The 26,090-nt window shown below is 49.1% G+C and overlaps 11 protein-coding genes across 11 annotated transcripts; 6 read left to right on the top strand and 5 right to left on the bottom strand.

The window, feature by feature from the left end:
- Positions 1-111: 111 nt before the first annotated feature.
- On the bottom strand, positions 112-1,614 carry ASPSYDRAFT_88539 (NADH:flavin oxidoreductase/NADH oxidase; the record flags this gene model as incomplete). Its single annotated transcript, XM_040852021.1, has 4 exons — positions 112-121; positions 191-264; positions 328-870; positions 922-1,614. The coding sequence occupies 4 exons, from the start codon at positions 1,612-1,614 to the stop codon at positions 112-114; spliced, it is 1,320 nt and encodes a 439-aa protein (XP_040703433.1).
- A 485-nt stretch (positions 1,615-2,099) lies between these two features.
- Positions 2,100-3,452, top strand: ASPSYDRAFT_78006 (uncharacterized protein; the record flags this gene model as incomplete). Its single annotated transcript, XM_040850920.1, has 4 exons — positions 2,100-2,119; positions 2,180-2,385; positions 2,474-2,788; positions 2,851-3,452. The coding sequence occupies 4 exons, from the start codon at positions 2,100-2,102 to the stop codon at positions 3,345-3,347; spliced, it is 1,038 nt and encodes a 345-aa protein (XP_040703432.1). The 3' UTR covers positions 3,348-3,452.
- A 1,213-nt stretch (positions 3,453-4,665) lies between these two features.
- Positions 4,666-6,064, top strand: ASPSYDRAFT_44011 (uncharacterized protein). Its single transcript, XM_040846772.1, has 2 exons — positions 4,666-5,340; positions 5,418-6,064. Exons 1-2 carry the CDS (start codon positions 4,959-4,961, stop codon positions 5,729-5,731), a joined length of 696 nt encoding a protein of 231 aa, XP_040703431.1. The 5' UTR covers positions 4,666-4,958; the 3' UTR covers positions 5,732-6,064.
- A 762-nt stretch (positions 6,065-6,826) lies between these two features.
- On the top strand, positions 6,827-7,948 carry ASPSYDRAFT_200362 (uncharacterized protein; the record flags this gene model as incomplete). The annotated part of the gene is made up of 2 exons (XM_040843777.1): positions 6,827-7,159; positions 7,214-7,948. 2 exons carry the CDS (start codon positions 6,827-6,829, stop codon positions 7,946-7,948), a joined length of 1,068 nt encoding a protein of 355 aa, XP_040703430.1.
- A 670-nt stretch (positions 7,949-8,618) lies between these two features.
- Positions 8,619-9,534, top strand: ASPSYDRAFT_175609 (Dabb family protein). Its single transcript, XM_040843458.1, has 3 exons — positions 8,619-8,723; positions 8,784-8,894; positions 9,004-9,534. The coding sequence occupies exons 1-3, from the start codon at positions 8,658-8,660 to the stop codon at positions 9,157-9,159; spliced, it is 333 nt and encodes a 110-aa protein (XP_040703429.1). The 5' UTR covers positions 8,619-8,657; the 3' UTR covers positions 9,160-9,534.
- Positions 9,535-10,021: 487 nt separating this feature from the next.
- Positions 10,022-13,052, top strand: ASPSYDRAFT_1174647 (Zn(II)2Cys6 transcription factor; the record flags this gene model as incomplete). The annotated part of the gene is made up of 9 exons (XM_040840292.1): positions 10,022-10,105; positions 10,158-10,240; positions 10,307-10,689; positions 10,819-11,200; positions 11,252-11,460; positions 11,515-11,647; positions 11,707-11,922; positions 11,999-12,154; positions 12,223-13,052. The coding sequence occupies 9 exons, from the start codon at positions 10,022-10,024 to the stop codon at positions 12,938-12,940; spliced, it is 2,364 nt and encodes a 787-aa protein (XP_040703428.1). The 3' UTR covers positions 12,941-13,052.
- Positions 13,053-13,460: 408 nt separating this feature from the next.
- Positions 13,461-15,057, bottom strand: ASPSYDRAFT_149626 (sugar porter family MFS transporter; the record flags this gene model as incomplete). Its single annotated transcript, XM_040841930.1, has 2 exons — positions 13,461-14,525; positions 14,584-15,057. 2 exons carry the CDS (start codon positions 15,055-15,057, stop codon positions 13,461-13,463), a joined length of 1,539 nt encoding a protein of 512 aa, XP_040703427.1.
- Positions 15,058-15,844: 787 nt separating this feature from the next.
- ASPSYDRAFT_149013 (uncharacterized protein) lies at positions 15,845-18,145 on the bottom strand (the record flags this gene model as incomplete). The annotated part of the gene is made up of 5 exons (XM_040841860.1): positions 15,845-16,482; positions 16,534-16,606; positions 16,683-17,512; positions 17,577-17,900; positions 17,953-18,145. 5 exons carry the CDS (start codon positions 18,143-18,145, stop codon positions 15,845-15,847), a joined length of 2,058 nt encoding a protein of 685 aa, XP_040703426.1.
- A 1,368-nt stretch (positions 18,146-19,513) lies between these two features.
- On the top strand, positions 19,514-21,936 carry ASPSYDRAFT_88532 (FTFMHR domain-containing protein; the record flags this gene model as incomplete). The annotated part of the gene is made up of 7 exons (XM_040852020.1): positions 19,514-19,613; positions 19,660-19,714; positions 19,771-20,294; positions 20,344-20,876; positions 20,932-21,038; positions 21,099-21,403; positions 21,482-21,936. 7 exons carry the CDS (start codon positions 19,514-19,516, stop codon positions 21,934-21,936), a joined length of 2,079 nt encoding a protein of 692 aa, XP_040703425.1.
- A 162-nt stretch (positions 21,937-22,098) lies between these two features.
- Positions 22,099-23,565, bottom strand: ASPSYDRAFT_131501 (uncharacterized protein; the record flags this gene model as incomplete). The annotated part of the gene is made up of 4 exons (XM_040840580.1): positions 23,127-23,565; positions 23,007-23,072; positions 22,669-22,947; positions 22,099-22,614 (listed from the first exon to the last, which is right to left on the bottom strand). Exons 1-4 carry the CDS (start codon positions 23,511-23,513, stop codon positions 22,099-22,101), a joined length of 1,248 nt encoding a protein of 415 aa, XP_040703424.1. The 5' UTR covers positions 23,514-23,565.
- Positions 23,566-24,324: 759 nt separating this feature from the next.
- Positions 24,325-25,501, bottom strand: ASPSYDRAFT_44008 (uncharacterized protein). The gene has a single exon (XM_040846771.1). It carries the CDS (start codon positions 25,478-25,480, stop codon positions 24,446-24,448), a length of 1,035 nt encoding a protein of 344 aa, XP_040703423.1. The 5' UTR covers positions 25,481-25,501; the 3' UTR covers positions 24,325-24,445.
- Between the last annotated feature and the right edge of the window lie 589 nt (positions 25,502-26,090).

The raw sequence follows: 26,090 nt of genomic DNA, 5'->3' as shown, positions 1-26,090 counted from the left end.
CTAGATTCGTCCAGCGGTTCAAGGGAAAATTATATGGATTCCATCCTCGTTATACAGAAAACCTATCGTCTTGCGCTCACCTTGTCCAATCAAGAGGAAAATAACATCTATTCACTGGATTCTTTATGCATTTCATTAAATCGCCTCATGCTTATTTACATCCTAATCTTGATAACCTTCCAAGTCTCACTCCATCAGCTTGGGAAATTCATAGATTGGCATGACCCCGTCCTTGCGTCCACGACCACCAAAGCCCCAGCTGATCTACATAGAAACAAGATCAGTAAAACACCGACGTGCATTCTAACGAAGGAAATATATACTTACCTGATTTGGCATCTGCACCTCAACTCCAAGTTCATCGGCCCAAGCAAAGACAAGACCCGGGTTCTTCTGGAATCCTCTGCCTACTGTGACGAGGTCCAGCCCATCCTTCTCTAGCAGATCATTGGCAAGACGAGCATTGTCAATCATGCCGACGGTGCTAACAACAAGCTTGTCCCCAACAGCCTGTTTCACCTTAATGGCAAATGGCGCCTGGTACGCTGGGCCCGTATGTGGATGCTGTAGGGGATGATTGCCACCGGCGCTCACGTCCAGTACATCGACGCCCTTCTCCGCCAGGATACCGGCGAACTTGACAGTATCGTCGGCAGTCCAGGACTCGGGTATCTCCATCTTGGAAGCTTCCTCTAGCCAGTCGGTGGCGGAAATCCGGAAGAAGAGTGGCATGTCCTCCGGGATAACCGCTCGGGTCTCCTCGACGAGCTCGATGGCGAGTCGCGTGCGGTTTTCGAAACTTCCGCCGTAGATATCTGTACGGTGATTTGACACTGGAGAGAGGAACTCGGAAATAAGGTACCCATGGGCCTATCGAAATATTAGTAAAAAAAAAAGTTGTGGTTTCAAAGCTTAACGTACTCCGTGAATTTCGATCGCGTCAAAGCCGGCCTTCAGCGCCCGCTTAACAGAAGCGACAAATGCGGCTTTGAATTCCTGTATATCATGCAGGGACATGGCCCGCGGCATGGGATGGTGCTCGTTCCATTCGATAGCGCTGGGCGCGGAGCAGTTATCTGGCCAGCCGTTGAGCTCCTTTCCAGCAATGGCTCCGGAAGAGAGCCAGGGCGCAACAGTGCTTGCCTTCCTGCCCGCGTGGCCTAGCTGGATCATCATCTTTTGGCCTTGGCTATGAGCGAACTCGACTACAGTGCGCATGCCCTCGATTTGACTGTCTTTCCAGAGCCCAACGTCCTCAGGGGAGATACGGCCTTCCGGTGTGACAGCAGTTGCTTCAACACAGGAGATACCCGGCCCGCGCTGCACGATGCCACCCAGGTGAGTAATGTGCCACATGGTGAAATGGCCATCTTCGGCTGAGTATTGGCACATGGGGGCGACAGTAATGCGATTGTTGAGAGTAAGACCGCGGAGTTTGAGTGGTTTGAAGAGCTTGGGCACGGTCTTGGTGTCTTTGGTGACAAGAGCAGTACCTGCCGGTGGGAGTTGAGCTGGGGTGAAATATGGCATGTCCAAAGCCGCTCTATTGACATGCTTTAGCTCCCCTTTGATGTCGGCTTCGACAGCGTGGTGGGAAGACAACGTTGATGGCATCGTTCACGATTGTCTCGAGTTAGAAAACGTGGCGGGAGTGTATAAGGCTGTTAATTTTTCATGCGTGTGCTTCAAAACAACAAGAAACTGGGACAACTGGGACTTTTCTTTCCGGCTAAGTGGGAAGACCCAATAATCACTTTATATGCTTTAGTCACAATGCGAAGTCAAGTCAATTTTCGTCTTGGATTATAAATCGCGTCGGAGTGATCCCGACAGTACAAACGAAATGTTCCACTACCAGATGCATCGGGATACATTTCCCGGTCAGCGTGAATCGTCTTCTCGGCCAAGTGTCGACATCAGACACCCTAGGGGCGCCGGATTATGGTGTCCGCCCAATCTACCAGGAGCATCGAAGTCCATAGTGGAGTTGAATATGTCAGCACACAGACGCGAAGATAATGATGCCTTTCTCATATAATATTGCCGCACGTCCATGTGCCGCCTCCCTGTCACATCTATTTGCCAGACTCTCACTCGCCATGACACCCAAGATCTTCATGTATGTCTTTTACTATGTTCTTACGCATCGCACGCATCAACTAACCTACCCATCACCTAGCACTGGCGTTACCGGATACATCGCCGGCGATGCTTTCCACCTCCTTCACCAGAAACACCCAGAGTACGAATACACCGTACTCGTTAGGTCCCAAGAGAACATAGATGTGGTCAAGAAGCACTACCCTTCTGTCCAGATTGTGCTCGGAGATCTAGATAACTTTGAGCTATTGAAGAGTCAGGCAGCGAAGGCCGATATAGTCTTGCGTACGTACAAAACCATTTAACATAACAGATGGCACAGCACAAAATTCGTCAACGTCAACGGAGGATAAAATGCTAACTCAACTTCCAGACGCCGCTGATGCTTCTGACCACGAGGGCGCCGCGCGCGCCATCGCCTCCGGACTTATAGAAGGCAACTCCAGGAATCGGCCCGGTTATTGGCTGCACACCGGGGGAACAGGCATACTAACATGGGAGGATACAAAGTATGGCCGGCTAGGTTTATCATCGGAAAAGATTTACAATGACTGGGAAGGTATCGGCGAGTTGACCAGCCTCCCTGACGAGGCCTTCCATCGCAATGTGGATAAGATTGTTCTAGAAGTTGGATCGAAAGCCAGCGACTCCGTTAAGACCGTCATTATTGCTCCGCCGACCATATATGGTAAGTACCAATTCAATGCATTGGAAAGCAAAAAGCAGTGCTGTTAATGATTAAAATCGCAGGAAACGGCCGCGGCCCGGTCTCTGGGAGAGGTCGCCAGGTGTATGAGCTGTCTAAACTTGTCTTGACTAAACAATACACACCCATTATTGGCCAAGGCAAAGCTCGGTGGAACAACGTGCACATCCACGATCTAAGCGAGCTCTACTTGCTTCTCACAGAAGCTGCAGTCAAAGGCAATGTCGACAAAGAGCTGTGGGGCGACAGGGGATACTTGATTGTTGAGAACGGCGAGCATGTATGGAGTGATCTGGCGAGAGCAGTTGGTAGAGCAGCAATCAGCCTTGGTTATCTCCAGTCGGCTGAGGAAAAGGCCCTTAGCAAAGGGCAGGCTCTTGAGACGGCAGGGTTCGAAGCAGTAAGCTGGGGTCTGAACTCACGGGCTCGCGGCGAGAGGGCGACCAAGCTGCTGGGCTGGAAACCGAAGGAGAATGGAATCTTTGATGAGATCAGCGCGATTGTGAAGGCCGAGCACGATCGGTTGCAGACGTCCGTTTAGCAACAAGATCTGTATAAGGCATCCAGCGTGGCTGCAGTGCGTTCCCGTATTGACAGGAATGCTGGCATAATTAATGTCTGACACTTTGAAGAACCTATTCACTACCGAGTCATGTAAAAACATTTATTTATTTGTTTTTTCACATTTAGCTTAGTTGGTGATTTCTGAATTTCCGGTACTTTATCGTAGTGAGCTCAGCTCACCGTATTAGGGTTCCGGTCCTCCTCCCTATCGATTTCGTTCGGCCACATCCAAAAGGACCAAAACCCAGCCTTATCGAGCTGCGGTTCCGAGACACCGACCGCTCATTTCCACTTCTCCTGCCGATTCAGGCAACTGTCTGGCCAATTAGAGGCCTGGGGGATGTGTCAGATATATCAATAGCCAACGCCAGAATACGGTCTGGGTTGCATACTAAACAGGCGGCTCGATATCTCGACCACCGTTATTAATAAGGCTATCTGCACTCGGGATTAAAAAGCCACGATCCCGCGTTTTTGGGACCTTGACACGATGCTCCACAAGAATCCGGCATATTCGCTAGCCGTGAACTATGTAATCCGCCTTATGTCTCTATACGGAGTATGAACCTAGTTCCCCCACCGGAAGAAGCCACTGAGCGAAAGAGCCCCACTGGCTTTCGAGATGCAGAACAGGCCGGTCGACATTGTAACTCGTAGGAGTGGTATAGAAATACTATATTTCGGTATGTAGCATGGACGGAAAGAAATCGGCAACCCGGTGGAACGACTCCTTAGGTGCCCAGGGAGGCATAGTCTTCGACCTCGAGTCCCAGTCAGGAAAGGACTTGACCAATGAAAAACACATCATATCAGGATCCCTTGGGCCTTCACCTATTCGCATGGATGGGAACGAAAAGACATAGACAAAGACTGCGCGAACTTCCGCATTAGATAGCAGATTGAGCTGCGTATCTAAGTAATCAGCCTGCTCCATTACAGCGAGAGGCGTGTCGAACCGGCGATGCTCAAGGCCCGCGAGAAGCTTATAAGAACATAACATTATATATTTACTGTTATTAGGACCCTTACAGTCTAGCTTATTAAGATAAGATTGTAAATTCTCTCTTCTGGCTATAGTAATCTAGCAGCAAGTATAAGATTATAGATAGTAACTTGAGATAATAAAGATAAAGAAAGTAGATTTTATAGACCGGTACCACTTTATTCACGGTTAGATTGGGCTTTATTTTCTTGTGCTGTTCAGCCAGCGGAAGGGTCAGGGACCTCGTGTTTTGCAGACTTTTCATGGGGCGTGTGGACTGTCATTGCGTGAAGCCCCGTGCGCGCGGGAGGCTCTGGGGCACAGGACCCTTGTTACAGCCACTCAATCATGGCCGTCGACGTTGGCTCTCCACACTCATCTTGATGCGATGATTTGAGTCGTCGATGCGGCTAAGGGTCGTATTCGTTTCAGGCGATCTCTCAGGCGATCTGTCAGGCGATCTGTCAAGCGATCTGTCAAGCGAGGCTCAACCACCTCTGGCCGTTGGCTGTGTCTGAACCACCTGTCTATCCCCCTTTCTCCCCAGCTTTCTTCTGCACACACGACCAGTATCGCTCGTAAACTTTCTCGGATACCCTCAAAACCATGGGTGACAGCGTCTACGACCCGCCCGCTGGCTATGCACTCCGGAAAAACGGCACGTGCGGTGCGGATCAGGAGACATGTGGAAATCCCTGGAATGACTGGCATAACTGCTGCCCCAAGGGCACGCACTGCGGAGAGCACAACACCTGTTGTCCGAGGGAGGCAGGGTGCGAGCAGTTTCTCGTGGAAGACCCGCACTGTGCAAATAATAAGACCTGGGACCTCTACAAGACCGAGGGCAATTTCTTCTGCTGTTTGAGCACGTCAAGCGCCTACCTCGCTGGGGGCCTGTGGTACAACGGGAGTAGTACTACGGGTATTGCCTGCGCTGACGGGATTCCGGACGGGGAAGAAAATGAGGCCTTGTATCCAGTCGCGAGAGGTGAGATTCACATAAAGAAATGCACACCCTCCTTTCGGCCGCGAGAATGAAGAGCTGACTGCGGTATTCCTGGCTAGGCACTGCTACCCAATCATCATCTACCAACACGGGCGCCATTGCCGGTGGCGTCGTCGGCGGGTGTGCTGGACTGGCTCTCATCATTGCCCTGGTTTGGTTCCTGATGCGTCGACGGCGGCAACAGGCTCCGGCAACCGATCCTCTCATGAGTCCTGATCCTAGCACGCCAGCCCAGGACAAAAAAGGCGTATATGGGTTCGAGCTTGACAATAATGCTATGCGGGCAGAGCTACAGGGTAATCCCAGTACAATGGCTCATGAGCTGCCTCCAGACACGGTACGTCAAGAGCTGCCCGCGAGTCCGGTTCGGTAGTAGTGGGCAGGCCGGGCTGATTGTATATATCATGATTTACGGCGTTGACAAAAGGAAAAGGCTCTGGGCTTCTCTAGCGTGTTCCTTTATTTTTTTTACAAATCTTGCTTGCACTTTATACCCGCTGGTGCAATGACTGCCCAGCCTAATACAATTCTTGTTGTATATAGCGTTGCTGGTATTCATTCAACTTCCAATTTGGGACCAGTGTTTTCAGCGAATCAGTACTGATTGCAGGCTTGGAACACTTAACCTAGAAAACACTATTATAAGAATTATTACTAAAATATACTATAGTTTAGCCTAAATATTAATATAATAGCTCTAGAAGGATTATAGAGAAAAGAGATATACTATTAGTAGTAGATTATATATTATATAACAGCCATGAGGCAGCCGCAATTTGCCTCAGGCACACATGTCTGGCGCCCGCGTATAACAGCGCATAACACTGAGTATTGGCCTGGAGCAATGAGGGGAGGCGCTTACATTGGTGAGAGCAATCTTGAAGGTATTCTTGACAAGCTGAAAGATGACCAATTTCTCTTGATCTTGAGGGGGGTGATTCCTGCCTGCCAGATGGGAATGGTAATCATGTTCATGCCATTCCTGATTCCCGAGACGGCTCAGCTAGTAGTTGAGAGACCCAGGGAATATGAGGCCGTCTGCAGTACTGCACTGGCGATTAAAATACAGCAGCCAGTGAGAATGGTCTTGCCGCCGTTCAGCTTGTCTCCAGCAAACATGGAGGCCAGAGTATTGATGATGCAGCCGATATCGTACGTGGCCATGGTCTGGCCTGACGGGAGATAATGCGCCTTTGGTGCCGTTTGGCAACGCGCAGCAATCTTTACTGCAAGGTTCTCCCACAGGCGTTTGCTTACTATGGTACGAGCAAAGCCATTCCCGGGGTTGACAGAGTAAACCCGGATTTTGGCCTTGGCCTATTCCCAGAAACTTGACTACTCGGCATTTGGATCCCGGACTGTTAATGATAAAGCCATCACCGCAGCAAATATTCAGAGTCTAATTCCCCCTTCTATCGGTCTTCGCTCTTCATACTTCAGCTGCTGTTACAAGATACCTACCCTCACGATGACTCAAACCGGCCTCAAGGCAAACATTGGCGTTGTCGGCTTGGGCCGAATGGGCCAGCGCCACGCACTGAATATCCTCCACCAGGTCCCTCGAGCAAGGCTCTTCGCCGTCTGTTCACCGGCGCCGCACGAAATCGAATGGGCCAAGAGAGACCTGGAGCCGGAGGGCGTGCAGGTATTTGATACGTTTGAGGCGATGATTCGCACGCCCGGGCTGGAAGCCGTAGTCATTGCGTCCCCGTCCGAGCTCCATTTCTCGCAGACATTGGCCGCCATGGAGCTTGGCATCCATGTTCTTTGTGAAAAGCCAGTGACGAGAGATCTTGCTCAGGTAAGCGGGATATATATTACCTTGATAATTTAGTTATTAAGTATTTCTCTCCAGCTACGCGACTTGATGCGAAAAGCAAAACTGTATCCGCAGGCAAAAGTCATGGTTGGATTCGTTCGCCGTTTCGATGAAAACTACCAGGATGCGCTCCAGAAGATCAAAGAAGGTGCAATAGGCGAGCCTATTATTGTTCGATCGCACGGTGCGGAGAAACTGGACAAATCTGGATACTTTATCGGATATGCTCGTCAGAGTGGTGGAATCTTCTTGGATACCGTCATTCACGATATCGATCTGACTCTGTCAATTCTTGGCGATGACATCAAACCTAAAGCGCTCTGGTCGACTGGGATTATTGCACATCACCACGAGATGAAAGAATTCAAGGATGTTGACAACGCAGTCGCCGTGGTTGAGTTCTGGGGAGGACGGATTGCTCACTACTACCACTCCCGCACCACGTCAAATGGATATGACAACTCTACTGACATCGTTGGTATGACGGGGAAGATCTCGATTAACTCCGTACCACACCGCAATAAGGTCCAGGTGTCGAATGCAGCTGGAATCATACAGGAGATTACTCCCAGTTGGATTGACCGGTACCGAGAGGCCTTTGTGACGGAGTTAAACCAATTTACGGATGCTATACTAGATAAGACTGAGCTTCCGATGACTCTTTCTGCTGCTCTTACCGGTTTGAAAATCGCAGTTGCCTTGCAGAAAAGCTTGGAAACCGGTAGGAAGATTGAATTTGATGAGGATGGTGAAGAATTGCTTCCAAATTAGAATAGAATAGCTAAAAGCTACCTAGCCCAAAATCTTGAGCTTTCTTTATTGTTGCCAAGCGACAGTATACTGGTTTCCCAATTCCGGATCGCCGAATGTGCAACAGAAATGGGGATTCGGCACGGCAGGGAAATGTTTGTGCTTCCTGAAACGATGGCAGGTCGTGGGTATAATCTGGTAGACTACAGGTTTTGATATAAAGCGGCTGTTTTCAGAGCGCTGTCACACCATTAGAAGCGCTGCTGTTGTCGACTCATGAGCACATTTAGTGATAAAGGCCAATCCTGAATTGTCGGAATTGTCAGAATCTTTAATGAAAACAGCCATTAACTTTTGCGACGCAGCAACTCAGGATGGGTTCGGGTTTCGTATCCCGAATGACTGTAATCGCCACATAGTACTAGCGACGATTGAGCGGAGTAAACACCCAGTGTAGGGGCCATTTGCAGCTCCGACAATATTGAAACGACGTAGAAGGCCTCGGGTGGCAGAGTTCTGGTGGCCCATACTTGGACTTGCGGGAAGTAAAATTCCGGTGTCCTAGGTAATGGTCCCAAACAAAACTCCTTTGGCTGCGTAGCCGGATTCTGACCTGTCAGCCTGGTAATAGCATATATAGCCAAATTCTTTTTCAGGGACGAACTTGTTTCTTCTTCTCATGGAATATTGATGAACCCATAGGAAGCTATTAAATCCTTCACAGTACAGAATGTCGGTCACTCATATTGTCCTCTTTCAATTCAAGCAGAATGCAACCTATGAAGCTGTGCAAAATGTTCGTTCCCTGTGGTGGTTGTTATCAACTGGATTGGTGAAATAGCTAATAATGTCCCAGGCATGCAAGCAAATGCTTGGTCTGAAAGAAAAATGTCTCCATCCGTCAACAGGGAAGCCATACATTCAATCGGCGTCAGGTGGAAAGGACAATTCTCCAGAAGAGGCACAGGTTAGTAGGCTCATGTTCCTCTGAATAGCACAGCAGACAGATTGTCTTCCATAATAGCTGTATTCTTTGTGCAAGGCTCGTGCTAATATGACTACTGTTTTCGATCTAGGGTGGCATCACACACGCATTCGTTATTGGATTTGAGACTGTTGCAGACCGAGACTATTACGTTGCAAGCGATCCCGTGCATAATGAATTTGCCAGGAGCCTGAGTGGGCTGGTGGAAAGGGCTCAAGTGGTTGACTTTACCCCGGGCATCCTATAAAAGGCCCACATTACAGCTTTTGCAGGGCGTTGGCTTAATCAATCGAGAATACACTTGCTGTCGCTAAATATGTGTAATACTCTGCGAGTTTTGGGTCTGATTTAGAGTATGCACATTACGAGATCATAATATGGACAAGGGCCCACACACCACCCTTGGCTCTTCTGAGACGGTATTCTCTTGGTTATATTTGAGTGTTGGAAACTTATCCTGTGAGAAATATAGTATTTACGTGGCACTGTCGGAAGGCTACTGCCACTTTTGTAGTCATGAATGTTCTATCAGACCAGATACTGCTATTCAGTCAGGTTTAATGGAGCATCCAGGAGCTCAGGTTGGCGGAGTGATGGAGACGAGATCTGGTTTGAAATTTAGGGCTACGTCAAGATATTCGAATTTGTTTCCGATGAACGCACCAATGAAGGAGGAGGATTCAGCCGGGTTTCCACATCAATTTCCCCAGAGTCGATTCGGTTACGGTACCGGTACGGCTGCTCCACCGGGATCCCCGCACTTCGGAGAAGTACCCCTGGTTAACTTACTATGTACATATTTTGTAATGATTCATTGTGTCAGTAGTAACTAGCTGTGCTTACCCTATCTTGCATGAGGACACTGAAAATTGAAGTAACAATCACATACATGTAAATCTTCTCATAACAAAAACATGTACTTGTACCGCCAACTGTCCGACTCTGCCACCGACAGGGCTTTTTAATCGGATTTGCTAGCCGTAGCTGGCTAAACTGGTATCCGGAATCTGGTCTCCGGCAGCTGCCACTCGAAAGTCATCCAACCTTCCGGTCGAGGTTCCTTCGTGCCCTCGGAGTACGACTACAACACACACATATTGCTGCTAGATATGGCACGAAGAAGTAAAGGCGATACCCGTGTACGCAAGCATGTTACCACTGCTTGCACCCCGTGTCGAAAGACCAAAGTCAAAGTATGCACGCTCGCCGCCCTATCGCAATAATACTGACCATTCGGTCCGCTAGTGCGACGGTAACATACCGGCCTGCAGGAATTGCCAGACCAGAGGAAAAGACTGTAGTTATCGACAACGTGACGACAAACGAACGTATGGCATTATATGTGCACAACCGTCAATGATTTTCTTTTTTCCACTTGCTGAAACTCCTACCAGAATACCGTTGCGCATTGCAGTGAACTTACTCGCAAAACGTGTGGGAGGTCTGTCCCAATATATCCAGGAACATGGCCTGGAAATTCCTGCTATGAGTGGCGAAGACCAGCAGAATCTCAAAAGCATTCTTCAGGCCCTCGGATTCGATTACGAGGAGATCCAATCGACTTCCCATATAGTAGTAGATCAGGCGGAGAATCCCACTCATCAGGGTAATGATTCTGCCAGCCCGCCTGGGCAGGCTGGCAAGAATCAATGCAATGTGAGTAACAGCAATTATCCAGGCCTCATGCCAGCCTCCAGCAGTGATTTCAGAGATACAAGGCAACCGGCGACCTTTCCGACAAACCTGGATCTCGGCCCATCGGCAGAAGAAAGCCAGGGTGACGCTGTGCTGATAGATCACGACCCTAACATTTCGTTGTTCGTGAATGCGCCTCGAGCCAATATACCACCAGATCTTGGGGTATCCGGGACCGACCCAAGCAATCTACACCAAGATAATGTGGCAGGTGATGAACTTCCAAGTGCCGATGCTGATGACGAGTTCACAAACCAACTCTCGTGGCGTCTTGGCCGGCTCCAGTTGACGCAAGACGGGCAATTACGATATTTTGGTTCGACATCCAATCTCACCCTCTTGGACGCCCTGGTCGGCGTGAATTTTTCCAGTTCAAGTAATACACAGAAAGATACACGAGAGATCCTGGAGAATGCGAATCTTAATGTTGATGTTGACGAAGTTTTGGAACAGCATTTGCTTGAGCTCTACTTTGCGTGGCAGAATCCTTCCTTGTATCTCGTTGACTACGAGCTATTTTGGAAAACGAGGCAACAAGACAGTCATGACAGTATGGCTTCTTCGTATTGTTCTCGCCCCCTAGTTGATGCAATGTGGGTCTCCTGGACAGCATGACGAGGCATCATGCTGATGGTGTATTATAGGTGTGCCTTGGGCGCTTCTTACATGCCCAAATATCACCCGGAGTTGGTTACCTTCCCCCGGTCATTATCAGAGTTCTTTGGTGAAAGAGCCAGAACCTTGTTGGAGTGGGAATTCGAAAATCCTTCGCTGTCAACAATTCAAACGCTGGTCATTCTTAGCAACCACGAAGCTTCCAGCACGAGAGATACGCGGGGATGGCTATATAGTGGTGAGTGTTCGGTCAGTGATACTTAATCAGTGCAAATACTGAAAGATGCAAAAGGGATGGCCATGCGGCTTGCTTTTGATCTCGGCCTTCATCTCGATATGACACCCTATGTCGAGAAAGGTATCATTTCGACCGAGGAATGCAAGCTCCGACGTACTATATTCTGGGCAGCGTATCTTAACGAACAGTACGTTTGTTTATTAGTTCCTTGGTTATCTTTAATTTTTACTAACTTACTCCCTTAAGATTTTGGGGCTACTATTTGGGCCGCCCCGTCCGTAGTCCGATAGCAGGGGCCACGGTCCAAAAGCCCCATTGGGGTAGTAGCCCTCACTCGTCAGCAGGATGGAAGCCTTACGGCTGCCTGCAAATCGAAATGGAAAGCATCTGTAATCCCCTAGAGACAATTTGCCATCTGTGGGTGTCTCTATATGACCTCATGATGCCGCTTACAGACGTATTGTGAGCTTTTCCACAAATCTCTCGTCTTTCGTGATCTTTACGCATCCTACGTTCCGTACTAATTAGTTGGGTCAAGATATGGTTGCTCCGAGGTTTCGAAGCATGCCCTTCAAGAATTAGCTGCAGCCACTGTTGCACGACTATACGAATGGAAGACGAGTCTCCCGGAGGGTCTTGATATTGACCTAGGCAAAGAATGCCAGCCGTATTTGCCACATGTTCTCATCCTGCAGTAAGTTATATATAATCTGAACTACTCGATGTCTGCTGTGTGCTTCCCGAACTGACATTAAAGCAAAGCATGCAATACTATCAGCTCATGATTCACTGCCACCGTCCGTACATATCAAAGAACTACATCCAGCCTCAGCCGCCACAAGGACCTGGCTCGTCCCATGCGCGCACGATGTGCATCGAGTCCGCCATTGCCATTGCCAAAGTCTTAATGATTTACGAAAGACTTTATGGGTTCAGAAAGGCAAATGTGCAAATGGTCTCCTTCACATTTTCTGCAGCACTGATCCTGATTTTCACCACCGTCCCGTCGTCGTCGTCGTCGTCGTCGTCGTCGCAATTAAGGAGGCCCGATAAAGAGCATACCAGGTACCTTGGCACATGCTTCTGGGCTCTGGATGAAATGGGATACTGCTTTGAGAATGCGAAACGAACAAGCTCATTCTTGAGCACACTTCAGCAGCAGTGGCATAAACGCAGACGGGCTGTTACTGAAAAGGGTAAAAAGGGAGCCTCGGAGCGCCACCACCTGCAGTGGAACACAGGTCCAACAACACCTTCTGAGAACGGACCGCCGAATACTCAAGGATTTTCTGGGTACGATCAGTTTCGATTGTCGAGGCAGACCACCTCTGGGCCCATTGACCTGGACCCCTCTGCTGGTGGCTACTGGACGCAAGACTATGCTTCGGTCAGCGAAGAAGCCTTGGATATGATAGATTTCATGGATCCTGATTTGTGCAATATCCTTCTAAGCGAAGGGATTCCCAGGGCACTTGTCTGACTGTTCAGTTGCTTTCACTAGCAGGCATCTCACCAAGCAATTTTAGAATGGACATAACACTCTGTTTATCAGTCGAGTACCAGTTAAGGAATGTGGGAAAGATACTTTGAACTCATTACCGCGGCTCACTATCAACGAGATGGCGATGGCGCTAGAAATAACTTTATGGCCAGTGACAATCTGCAGTGCAGGCTGGTGCAGAGCAGTAACTTTCAAAGCGATGCGAGTGCCTGGCTAGGCAAGTGTTTCCTTGCCTTTTTAGGTGCAAACGAGGACCGGTTCGTATTTTGGTCTACCGTAAATATGAGAATCTTCATCGTCGAAGTTGAGGGAAAAGAATATCTACCCTTTTTATTAGTAGGTACAACTCGTACCATTTAATAATGTCTCCGTAATTTGATACTGGACAAGTGCAGTTCTCGAGATACAGCCGATCAATGATTCAACATGTTCAATAATTCCACCCATAGAATGCCTTGCTGCGATGTCAAAACCATCATCGGTTCCCAACCCGCGAGGATCAAGTCGAAACCTCACAATGCTGGGATTCCACACCGTCTTTAGCAGACAGATCCCCAATAGCCACCGTTGGAGTTTCCGTGCGGGCGATCCTGTATGCCTCGGACCAACTCATATCCTTCCCTGCATCGTGTTTGATCTCAAACAGTCGATCCACCTGCTCCAACGAAAGATTGGCGGTTTCAACATAGAAATACCAGATTACCGGGATGAAGAGGAAATTGAAGATCGCGTAGAGCATGTAGTACCTCCAACCGATATTTTCAATCCCGGTTGGAGTGGCAACTACCACAACATAGACAAAGAGCCAGTTAATGGTAGTTGCAAAGGAAGTGCCGATATTCCGCATCTTTTGTGAGTTGATCTCGGCCGGATACATAAAGGGGATTGAAAGGAGGGACATCCCGTAAAAGACATAGTACATAAAGATAAATACCACGGCAAGGATGGACATCCCTTTGTTGCCTGGTCCGCCATATCTTAGTCCAACAGCAACTAGCGCGAAGCAGATACTGCTGGCTGTAACTCCCATTAACAGTAGTCTTTTCCTGCCGACTCGGTCGATTAGGAGAGCGGCAACGGCGCCCCAGAACATTAGGGACATGGAGTCGCAAGCGGATAGAATCAGCGCGAGCCGGTTATTCAGTCCAACAGATCGCGTCAGAACTATGGGAAGGTAGTAAGCGATAACATTGGTCCCCCCTACCTGCTGGAAAATGGCAGTGCCTGCGCCTAGGAGCATCCTGCGCAGTGTCTGTTGCTTGCTGTTTGCGGTGAGAATCTCTTTCAGCGGATTTGACTGCTGGGATTCCGCCTCCAGCTGAAGAGCGGCCATCTGGCACTGTATTTCCTCAATGACCATGGGGTCATCGTAGGGCTTGTCCAGGAGTCGAGCATAAATATCCTGAGCGTCGTGGGCGCGATGTTTCATGAGCAGCCAACGGGGCGATTCTGGAGCCACGGAGATGAGAGCGATTGTAATAAGAGCAAAGAAACATTGGAAGGCAAGAGGGAAGCGCCAGCTAACAGATGAATTAGGGATATAAGTAAAACCAAAATTCATCCACTATGGAAGTCAGGATTCATCTATAGTAGTTCAAAGGGATCTAGTAATAGATACTCACGTTACTGATCACGATGCCGAAAATATTCAACACCAACTGGAGGACAATGAGCTTTCCACGATCATTTGCCTTGGCAGTCTCAGACTGCAGAACTGGACACGCGATGGTGTTCATGCCATTCCCGATCCCAGCTACCACACGACCAACAATCATTGGAGCCAAGGAATAAGCCGCTGCTTGCAAAATACCACCGATGATCAGAATGCAGGACCCAGTAAGGATGCATCGTCGTCGCCCTAGTTTGTCTCCAAAGAACATAGACGTTAGAGTGCCTATAATACATCCAATATCATAGGTGGCCACGATTTGGCCTTGGATGGTGGTATTGGGATGCCCAAAAGTTTGGAGGAAATGGGCATTGTCCAGCAGTCCGCCAAAAACACCTTGGTCATAACCAAATAGAAGAAATCCAAAACCACATGCTGCGGTAATGCTGAGCTGAAGAGGCCTTCCTCGGGAGTCCTGGAGAAACATTTCTGATTTCAGGATTATGGGAAGGGAAAAATGAAAAGTAAGCATACGGGACGGATTTATGTTGAGGAGATGCCTTTATATAAGGCCGGTCAGTATCTCTCTCCACCATGCGGAGGCAGATCCGGGGTACAGTTGCTGGCCACGCCGGCAGTTTCGGGCCATGCACCGGTATTCATTTCCCGGTATTGCTTGCAATGGGGATGCGGCCCGGGACTATCGCCGACGCGAAGGATCTAAATGCAAGAGAAGGATGGTACTAGCACCACGTCGAGGCCCATGCCGCGTGTTTCCAGTCCGTAAGCTTGCAAAGTAGAATAGAAGTATCTGAGCGTTTTGGGCTAGGACGCTTAGACTTATCCTGGAATTCAACTAGAAATGCTCGTGGATGCTCAAAATACTTGGGCTGACCAGGATAGGGGTGCCCCAAGCCTCATGGTATCAGTCCATGGAATTCGGGGAATCGTCAAGAACAGGTTCTGATAGGATGGCATATCCCTAAACAGTCCGATCTCACGGCCTTGCGCGAGGTGGTAAAGATGTTTCCTTGACAACTAGTTCTCCATTGATCATTGGACCGGACGTAAATGAGTGTATTCAAGATGCCGTCGTTTGAATTACGCGAATTAACCAACTACCACCTGTCTTATTTTATGTACTTATGGGGAGCGTTCACCGGGGATCAGGCTATCTTATACATGGCTGCTCCAAGATTTACTCCGCCTTGAAAATTGCAGCAACTTTAATGGATGTGTATTTTGAGATTTATCCCTTCGCTTAACTGAATGGATTAAATGGATCGCCAGCCCAATTGTCGTGCGTTGCGGCCGTCCAAGTACGCGAGATACTCCCTGACACGGGAAGTGATTCCCTGGAAATCTAGACTAAATCGTTCGTAATTGCTCGGGTTTGACGCAGAATAGCCATAAGTCTTCATACCAATACTGGCTGTGACATATCGGGCCCAGGTCGTAGCCACGTATTCTTCGACGCTGATGATGGGCTTTCCATCCAGTGGGAATACTGACTGCCGGTATTCTTCGGGCTGTTGGTCGAAAAGATCAAAGCTGGGACAGCTAACAATCCGGCAACGGATGGAGTGGTTTTTGTGCAGGTGCTTTGCTGCGCGCACGGTATGATGTAGACTCGAACCACAGCTGACCATTGTCACATCCACATCCGTGTCCGTGTCACCGTCAAGTACGTATGCCCCCTTAAGAACACCGGCTCTGCTTGTTCCGAATACTTGATCAACAGGATCACGGGCCACAGAGATCATAGTTGGGCTTTTCGTTGATGCTGTTGCCCACATCCAAGCGCCGATCACCTCTTCAGAGTCAGACGGCCGTATATATGTGAGGTTTGGCATGGCACGATATAGAGAATCAAGCTCAACAGGTTGATGAGTGGGACCATTCTGGCCCTCGGCTAGTTGGAGTTAGTACTCTGTGATCCCAAGACAGGAGTTCATTTTCATACCAAATGAGTCGTGTGTTGCCAGGTGGATTACAGGTAGGTGGCTAAGGGCTCCCATGCGTACACCGGGTGCTGCCTGTGAAGGATTTTAACCTCGAGTCAGCGTACTTGGAAATAAAGAAAACTGTAGTCGTCAAACTTATCAAACTTACATAGATGTAGAACATCAAAAAGGTGGCGGTCACTGGCAAGAAGGTTCCAGGATGGAATGCCGCGAGCCCATTTGAAATCGATGCCATTGCATGCTCTCTGATTCCATATCGGATATAACGCCCTTTGTAGCTCACTGATGGATGGAAAACATCACAGTCGGAGTAGACGAATTTGTTGGAATTGACAAGGTCTGCACCTCCACCGCACAATGAAGGATAGAACTGCCAGATCTTCTCCAATATAAGACCATTGGACTCCCTAGTGGGCATACCACGGAATTCGTTGCTATCCAGTTTCCCAAACACTGATTCCAGATCTGGCCGCGCACCCGAAAGCCTCGAGGCAAATTCGCTTGCTTGCTCTGGGTATTTGAGGGCATATCTCCTCACCAGATCCTGCCAATCGCGTTCTAAAGCTTCGCCATGCCGTTTCTGCTCCCGAAAATACCTCAACCCCCGCTCGGACGGGCTATGGCTCACGGAAGGGTCCTGGCCGGCTGCAAGCTTTGATCTGGCAACGCTCTCAGAATCGAAGGCTCCGTGGTGTGCCTTGGCAGTCCCAGCAGTGCTGGTGCCAACGCCGATCACGGTGCGAATGTTTATGAAAGTCGGTTTCCCCTTTAGCCACTTGGCATGGTTTAACGCGGAACAGATAGCGTCCACGTCGTGGCAGCCATCTAGGACGTCGAGAACGTGCCATCCCGACGCTCGCATTTTCCCATTTATATCCTCGCTGTTTATCCAAGAGAGTGGGCCGTCACACGTAACACCGTTGTTGTCGTAGACTAGCACGAGGTTGTCGAGCTGCAGATGACCGGCAAGGGCAATGGCTATAAGTCAATGTTAATGTATTTTCAAGGCAAGTATTTAAGTATTTTCTTTAGAGCTACCCACCTTCAAGAGCAACGCCTTCCATTAGACACCCGTCTCCAGTCATGCAATAGATCCGCGAGTTCACAACATGATGACCGGGTTCGTTGAATCGGGCGGCCAGGTTTTTCGAAGCAATAGCAAGACCAACTGAGTTGGCAATTCCTTGTCCAAGGGGCCCCGTGGTAACCTCCACGCCAGGGCATTCGATTTCCGGGTGTCCGTGTGCAAGAGTAGTGTACCCATTCTCCTTTGCGCTTCCGTACCCCTTGAGCTCATCCATCGTCCAGGAATCATATCCAGTCAAATAATTCAGCGCGTATAGAAACATTGCACAGTGACCTGTGGCTCTTCGTTAGCATCAAGTCTCTACAGGCATTCAGGTTGCGTGTGTGCATACCGTTGGAGAGCACAAATCTATCCCTGTCAAACCAGTCAGGATTCGAAGGATTATATCGCATAACGTGCTTCCACAGAGCGACTCCTATAGCCGCCATTCCTATGGCCGATCCGCCATGACCTCCACCATTCTGGTTGCAAATGTCGAATATCAAGTTTCTCAGTGTAAGAACGGCATGCTCGTCGTCCGACATGTTGTTCACGGATTTGAGATCAAGTTCAAAGGAGCCCATTTTTGCCGATTGGGTTTCAACAAGAAGATACTGTTTCAATTGAGACAAGGGGTTCCTGGCTGCGGAAGTATGGCCATGCTATAAGTATTCAGCCTCTCCCACATGAACTATCCGTCCGGAATCGCGTTTCCGGAAAGGTAACACAGGCAGCCGGAATCCCGAACTACACCTGTAGGGGGTGCCTTGAAAGGTTTCCACGGTTCGATTACAATTTGGCCCTGCAATATTGCTAAGTAATTACTGTCACATACATATCAATATCAATCTCTTGAGACACGGAACCCCACGCCCAGAGATAGTTAACTTTGTACTTATCAATCCATTTCAACATGATTCTTTTTAAGGTTTTTGGGGTGCTATATCGATCTGATGATTATTTGCTCTACTTATTTTCCTGTCATGTATAGCCACCTGTCTCTGAATATGGACCATGTGTTTTTTGTTGAATGGCTGAATTTGGTTCCATAGCCTCTCACTAGACCTGCAACACGGGTGCCCACTGACATTGGGTCAAGTCCGCAAAAGAGAAATGTGATACAGAGGTTAGGTAGGTAAACACTTGTTATTCCGTAGTCTCTTCGTATTCCTACTTTAATCTGGTTATAAAACCAACTACCTCAGTTGGAAGCCCCAAAGCGAGGCACAAGCATGACGATTATGTCCAATACCGGAGGAGACCGAACTATTTGTGGTATTAGGGTCTTACCTACCACCTTATTGCCCTAAGACTGCAACAAGATAGCACGTGACCCGGGATTCAATTGCCGGGCAGCAAGCTACATCTGTGATTGTGCCCGTGGAGAACGTTCCAAATTGTAAAGGAATTAGGTCCCGTCGTGGTAAACCGTCTTCACCGCTGTTCGACTCCTATGAAGCCGTGTGATATCGCGGAATGTAATCAGCCCGGGAAGTGTTATGTATCTCTTCCCTCGTCAAAAATTCCACTCATTGATTTTCTTGGAGCAGCTGCATAAATGTGTTGCCTATATTACTCCGGACCATTTTACAAGCGAAAAGATATGTCACGTAACGCGAATTAGAAAAGAATAGAAGATACAGTGAGAGCAACCGTCCATCGGATGAACTGTATGTAGTTGCAGATGTATACCAGGGGTAAATCCGATGCTCGGCAGATGCAAGATATTCCAAGCCGACTTCCCCAGCTTCTGCCCACCAAAAATTGTTTATTCAGGTTTTTCTTGACGGGGATTGTTTCGTTTGGCGTGCGGGGGTGGATGCATCCCCACATTGTTTAGCTTGGCTGCTTTACCCCAGACTATCCAGACTGCCGCCCCGGATTCACTTTGTACGCAATGGAAAGACCTCAGGATGGGGACATCCCGGAAATCCAGGACACGCAGGGTCCAGTGCTCGTTCTGTCCCAAGACGTTTACACGCACTGAGCATCTGCAGCGGCACCTCGGGTCTCGTATGTCAGTCAGTCTCAGTCTTAAAAAGCCTCTAACATCTTGCAGATGGAGTAGGAAAGGCCGTGGAATGTCCTGAGTGTGGAAAGGAGTTCATGCGCAAGTCAGTCCCCGTTCTTGCAAATGCTCGCAGCTCGTGTTGACCAGAGTACGATGTAGAGATGTGATGAAGCGCCATCTTTCCAAATGCCAATTCAAACTGAAGCCGATCGCAAACAGCCCAGACGGCAGTCAGCCCCTCCCCAGCACGAATATACCGCAGCAGGACAACCCCCTCCCTGACGGACTCAGTGAGCCCCCAACTCTCCATCCAGACAGCTCAACAGCCCAATCCAGCGCCGAAACACAGTTCCTGCTCCCCGAGACACCCACGAGCGATACAATCTGGAACGACTTGGACTTTGAAAGCGTCCAATTCCTGTTCGACCCGACGTTCTTGGATCGAGACGAGGATCCCCGCTTGCAACAGATCGCGCCGAGCGGGTTTGGGGTGCCGTGCATAAATATCGACCCGGCTGATACGTTTCACTTTCTGGAGAGGATCTCCAGTAAGGAAACCGCTTCGCTTGAGAGCCGATATGCCTGTTCGCTGTATGAAAGGGAGTGGGCTAGCCAGGAGTTGAAAAACGATATGTTAGAGCAAGACGCGTTGATTACAGAAGCTGTAACTCCAGGGAATCCTGGTAAGTCTTCACACCAGTTGAATTCTATCCTAATATTTTTCATATTCAGTGGCTGTGCAATCGTTGGATCGCAGCTGCGTACCACACCCTCTACTCGAGACAGCACATGAGATCATCCAGCAGATAAAAACCGTTTCCCAACGGTCCGCTATAACACACAAATGGACACCCCAGCTAGAAAAAGACTGCACCCGCTTCTTCAGTCCCGGTAACATCGAGCGTTTTATCCGGATCTACTGGATCGCATGGCACCCGCATTACCCGGTCATCCACAAGCCGACATTCTGCATGGCAGATACCCCAGTCCATCTCACGGCTGCAATGTGCATCATCGGCGCATGCTTCTCACCTAACGAGAATGATCGGATCACTGCAAAACCGTGGCTGAACAGCGTCGAGGAAATCGTGTTCACGAATCCGTACTTCGGAGACATTATACTGCACGACGAGGCGACTGTTAATGTCCGTGAGATTGTGCAGCTGCTCCAGGCGGCGTACTGTGTTTCTACCTTTCAGATTAGCGAGGGGAGTAAAGTGAGTCGGAGGAGAATTCGGCGACAGCGGTTTAATATGGTGGTTTCTGTGAGTTTCAGCGACTTAAACTTCGCTACGATGCTAACTGCAGTCTTTTACTCAGTTGGCAAGAGACCTGAACCTCTTCAACATAACGCATCGGAATCTCGACAATCTACACGAAAACAACTTTTGCTGGGCCAGTTTCATTGCAAACGAAGAATGCATCCGGTAACCTCCACTCCTCCTTCATACATATAAGTATATATAGTCCATCATCTAACAACCCAGGACAATGCTCTTCATCTACATCCACGACACAGCCTTCGCAATCTTCACCAACTACCCGCCCCGCACAAGGATCCAGGAGATGTCACTCGACATGGCGTGTCCAGAGACATGCTTCCAGGCGTCGTCCGCGCGGGAATGTTTCGCAGCAATCAAAACATGGACATCGCACCCGCTGTGGAAATGCAGAATGCGGCTGCGCCAAGTCGTCGAGGTCGTGCTCTGCTCGGATATTATAAGCACGACTCCTGAGATTCTGGCGTATCTGTCGCATTTGGGGATTTTGAATTTGTGGATTGTTTGTTCTGGTATGCCTGCCTTGACTGCTATTTTTTATTGTTTTTATTACGAAAGATAAGATACTAACTAGGTATGGAAATGGAAAGCCTTGATATCTGAAACGCTGCAGATAAACAGCCTTCTCAGCTCAAGCGCCCAACTCCACCTGCAGCCTATGCGGCGCGCAATCCATAATTGGAAAACCGCCTGGAACCAGCGGTACATGATCCAGGACAATTTTGGGCTGCCAAAGGAGGAGGAAAAAGAAGAAGGAGAAGGAGAAGAACAACGCCGTATTCGGATTCCTGCACGCCCCGGAGATTCCTGGCGCCGTGTAGGCTTTTTTCGGAATGCGTCCGAGTATTGGCTGCTTGTGCATGTTTTGATTGAGAGGGTTGAGGAGCAGCAGCGGGGGAGGGTTAGTGGTAGTAATAGCAGGGATGGGGGGAATGGTATTGGGAGGCCGTATACGCCGTCGAGGTGCGATGAGGCGGCAATGGTTGATTTGAAGAATCTGATCGCGGAACATCATCGGGGTCTTGGGGGGTTTGGGCTTGGATGATTGTATTTACTTTTGCATAACAAAACACAAGATCAGTGTCAGAAACAGATTGCATACAACTAAATGGAGTGACTGATAGCTAACCTACTCTAACCAAAGCCTTTATTAAACGGTACGTATTGTCCAGAGATACACACGCTTGACCATCTACTAAGCTCATTCTCACATCTTCTCGATGATTCGCTCACAACATTTCCAAATGCGAGCCCTGTTGCGAAGCTCCCAATAATCGGTACGAACCTCCCCAACATTAGGGATTGCAGAAGCTTCGCGCAGACTCGCAGCGAGACCAGAGTAGTTGATTCCAGCATTTCCCGGCTCGACAAGGACCTCATCGATGATCTGGCGAAGTCCCTGGGAGAATTCCTCAATGAACGGGATGCCGTCGAAGAACAGGCGGCGTTGCATATCGTTTTCGAGGTTCATTTGCGTGTTGCTGGGACCAGGACTGTCGACGAAGGGGTCGCTGCTGCTCTCCCTTGTGGTGGCGCTTGAAACCATGTCTGAGTTTATCTCGACGGCCATCTCGGGGTCTGACTCGGTGTCATCGCCTGTGTCTATCAGAGTGTCCCAGCGGGGATAGCTGTGGCTGTAGCTCTCAATAGGCACGGCATCCTCAGCAGCTTTGTATACAAACTCCGAGAAGTCGGTGTATTTAAATGGATCGGTCAAAAGCCACTGTATCTGTATTAGTTACTATGTCCACAGACAGAGGGCAGGAATAGTACGTACCTCGAGACCAGGGGTAGGCTCCCACTCGTCACCTTGGTATACTCCTGCACCCTCGTACAAGTCATCGCTCCAGTTAACACAAGTGCGTCCCCAGTGCTGTCCCATCAATTCCCCCAGGCGGGCCACTGACAGGGGATGCCCGGGGTTCTGTCTGTAATGAACAGCGAGCAAGATCAACCAACAACTATCATGGACCGGGAATCCCGCATCGAATGGCAACAGCATCGACGATCCATCTTTACGATTAATGACCAAACCGCTACCGGGGTTATACACTCCCTAGTTGCGGTGTTAGTGGGCTTCATGTTAATCAGGGCTGTTTGGGAAGCTTGTCATACAACATCGGACATGTAGTCAGTTGCAGAGAAAGGTGGTTGCATTAGCATACGGCAGTTACCGAGCCACTAGGATCGGGGTCAATTTTTTGCAGTGTGTTTAGCTCTACCGGGGAGACGTACCTCTATATCAGTCTGATTGAGTTTCTGGCCATCGCATCCGAATGGGTACTGGCACCAGGGTGCGTGTTCGGAATCGGTATCAGAGTCTGCATCACTGGAATCGCCTTTACAAGTACACGTATCGTCCCACAGAAGACCAGGATCATCGCCTGTCTGGGCAGTTGAGAGTGCACGAAGCAAACACGAAGCCAGTGGGCAACCGCAGATATTGCAGTAACGAGCAGGCATCTCGAAACATGGGCAACCAACCCCGTGGTAAGATGGCGGTGAGGAGGAAGAAAGGAAGGAAGGAAGAGATGGGAAGACGGGCAACAGAAGAGAAAAGTGTTTTGAAACCTCAAAATGGCCATGGACGACTAAGCGGAAACTGACAGAATTCACGTCCATGCACGGAATCCTCGGCGTTGTATAGGCCGCACAGCCCTAACCAGCGACGTTGCGGCTGGTGGGCATGCACAGCCGCACCAACACCAGGCATCCCAGCTCTTCTCTCTTGCAACTATCACAGGAAGCATCACAAAACACCATTTGGCCATGGACGAAACGAATGGACGAAACGAAATATAGATGGCTCTCAAGACATCTGCCCAACTCGTCGAGCTCATTTATCGGCTTGGGCAGATGAGGACCCAAAATACATTAATCCGGTGAGCTTTGATAATATAATCTAAGTAGCGAGGCATACTGAGAACATGACTGACCATGATAATACTAGGAGTAGTACCTGTCTGAACGAAACCCTCACGGACGAGCCATCCTATAAGCACTTCTGTGGTGCTTGCCGTACCGTGGATCGGTGGATGGCAAACTTAGACCACGATAGGCAGCTGAGGAATTTACTCTCGTAGGCCTGTGAATATTAGGGATATTAACTGCCTTTTCTTTGTATATTCGGGCTGATACTGGAACGGAACAATCGTCCTCTTACCGGTGCCTGTACTCTAGAAGTCGTCTAGGTCGACGCCGTCTTGATTTCAGTCAGAATGTATTTACGAGGCCCGTGACTACTCATGAATCTGGTTTTATCGATTCTGTGCTTTCTACTGAAAGTCCGTCCAAAGACATACTATGAAATGTGACGTGACAGTAATGAATAGTAGTAGAATGTGGCTCCACGGACCGTCGCTCGGAACGGGCTTCCGGATCTCCATCTTATACCCAGCCCAACGGAAAGTCGTTCCGGAAGTGTAAGTACCTTGTTTAGCCGTGCCACCTGGGAGAGCCTGCTTACTTGAAATAAGACTGAACTACAGAAAAAGCAAGATGGAAAAGACTGACGGATTGTCATTACCTCTAGCAAGATCAATGGTTGTGCCGTTCTAAAAATCTTCAACATCCCGCCCAAGACCCAACCTTTTCGCCTCCTCAAGCAAAATCCTACTAGTAACGAGATCCATAATCCCCATACCAACGCACTTCAAAACAACATTGCCATCGGGGTACGCGGCGTCTTTACTTTCGAAAAACTCGCCCATCTCAATCAACTGATCTTCCGTGATCCCAGCATCTATCAGCTCTCCTGACTCCTCCAGACACGCCTCTTTGGAATCGACAAAGATTCGTCCTCCCCCGGATAAAAGCGTGGCTGTATCGATCTCTTTCATGGTTGGTTTGTAGGATCCTATCACGGAGATGAAGCGTTGCTTTGGAGCGGCCTGTAACGGATAAAACGAGAATAACGGTTCCGTAGACGGAGTACAGCAGAAAATGGCATCCGCGGACTGGAGTTGAGCTTGGAGTACATCTTCATACCCCAGATTATCCTCTCTGGCAACAGTGTTGAATTGTACTTTGGCGTATTTCAAACGTAAACCTGAAAGCACTGTTTCTTCTAATTGGTTGAGACGCTGGCGGCCGCGGTTGATAATCGTTACTCTCTCGACCTCATCACCAGCCAGTAGAAGTGCCAGTCGGATATGCCATTCGACTTGTTTTCCCGAGCCAAAGATCACGACATGCCGTTTCGGGATGTGCGTGACTTTGCTGAAAAGGCACATTACTGCTAGGGCGGTGCGGAAGGCTGTCACCTGGGAAGCACCGACTAGACCTAGAATCTGGCCGGACGGGGCGAAGAGGACATTGACGCCTACGGTGTCGCCTTTGGATGGGAGGGTGATGATCTTTATTGCGTTGTTGGTTGTGTCCGAACTGGGCATGAATAGAGACGTGTCGCCGTTTCTTGTGACGATCGAACTTCGTAGTGGTTGATGGAGGAGTGGCTTGGATGGTCTGTGGTTATTCTCAGAGGAGTATAAGACCAATGCCGTTGTTAGGGCGTCCAGGAAGCGGGCGCATTGTTGGTGGTCAAGTTTGGTGAGTACTTGGTATACCTGGGCTTCGGGGAGGAGAAACATGTTGTGAAGTATGGCCACCAGCAATAAACCGATAAATAATAGTTGCTCAGTCCAGGGACAGATATCTGGGTTTTATACAGTCCCCCGCCTTGCCAAGTGATGTGGGGGTTTATGACCCATTCGGTAGGGCGTTCCGGGGCCGTTGCGCTATTTTCTAGTGGTTCCGCCATGAGAACGGACGCTTGGATAGACATCCAAATTACATCCAAAGATTACTATGCTCGGCTTTAAAGTCCGTTTCCCAGCTGCTTCCGGTTACTGTATCCAACTGCTGCGCTAGATCCAGTATCTGGGTATAGCTCCTCGTGACTTCTTCAGTATCTGCGGCCCACAGGTCCTCACAATGCGCGGCAGGGCCTTGGCCAGTGTCAATGTCCGTCGTTCCCTCGTCGGTGTGGATTCCCGTATCCTCGCGAGCGAGAACCAGGTGCGTCATCTTCTGTAGAAGATCGAGCTCCTTGATTCGTAGCGTAGCTGTGAAATTAATGATTTTGTCGATACAATTTATGGATTGTTGGCTGAAAAGAATCAGCACATTGCGTTGAGACTCAACTTGGCTGTGTGCCTGGAATGACAGGACAGATATCGTTTGCCTCACCAATCAAATGGA

Source organism: Aspergillus sydowii, assembly GCF_001890705.1.
Source record: "Aspergillus sydowii CBS 593.65 unplaced genomic scaffold ASPSYscaffold_4, whole genome shotgun sequence".
Lineage (NCBI taxonomy): Eukaryota > Fungi > Ascomycota > Eurotiomycetes > Eurotiales > Aspergillaceae > Aspergillus > Aspergillus sydowii.
Note: the sequence above shows the minus strand (reverse complement) of the source record. Positions and strands in the feature narration are given on the sequence as shown.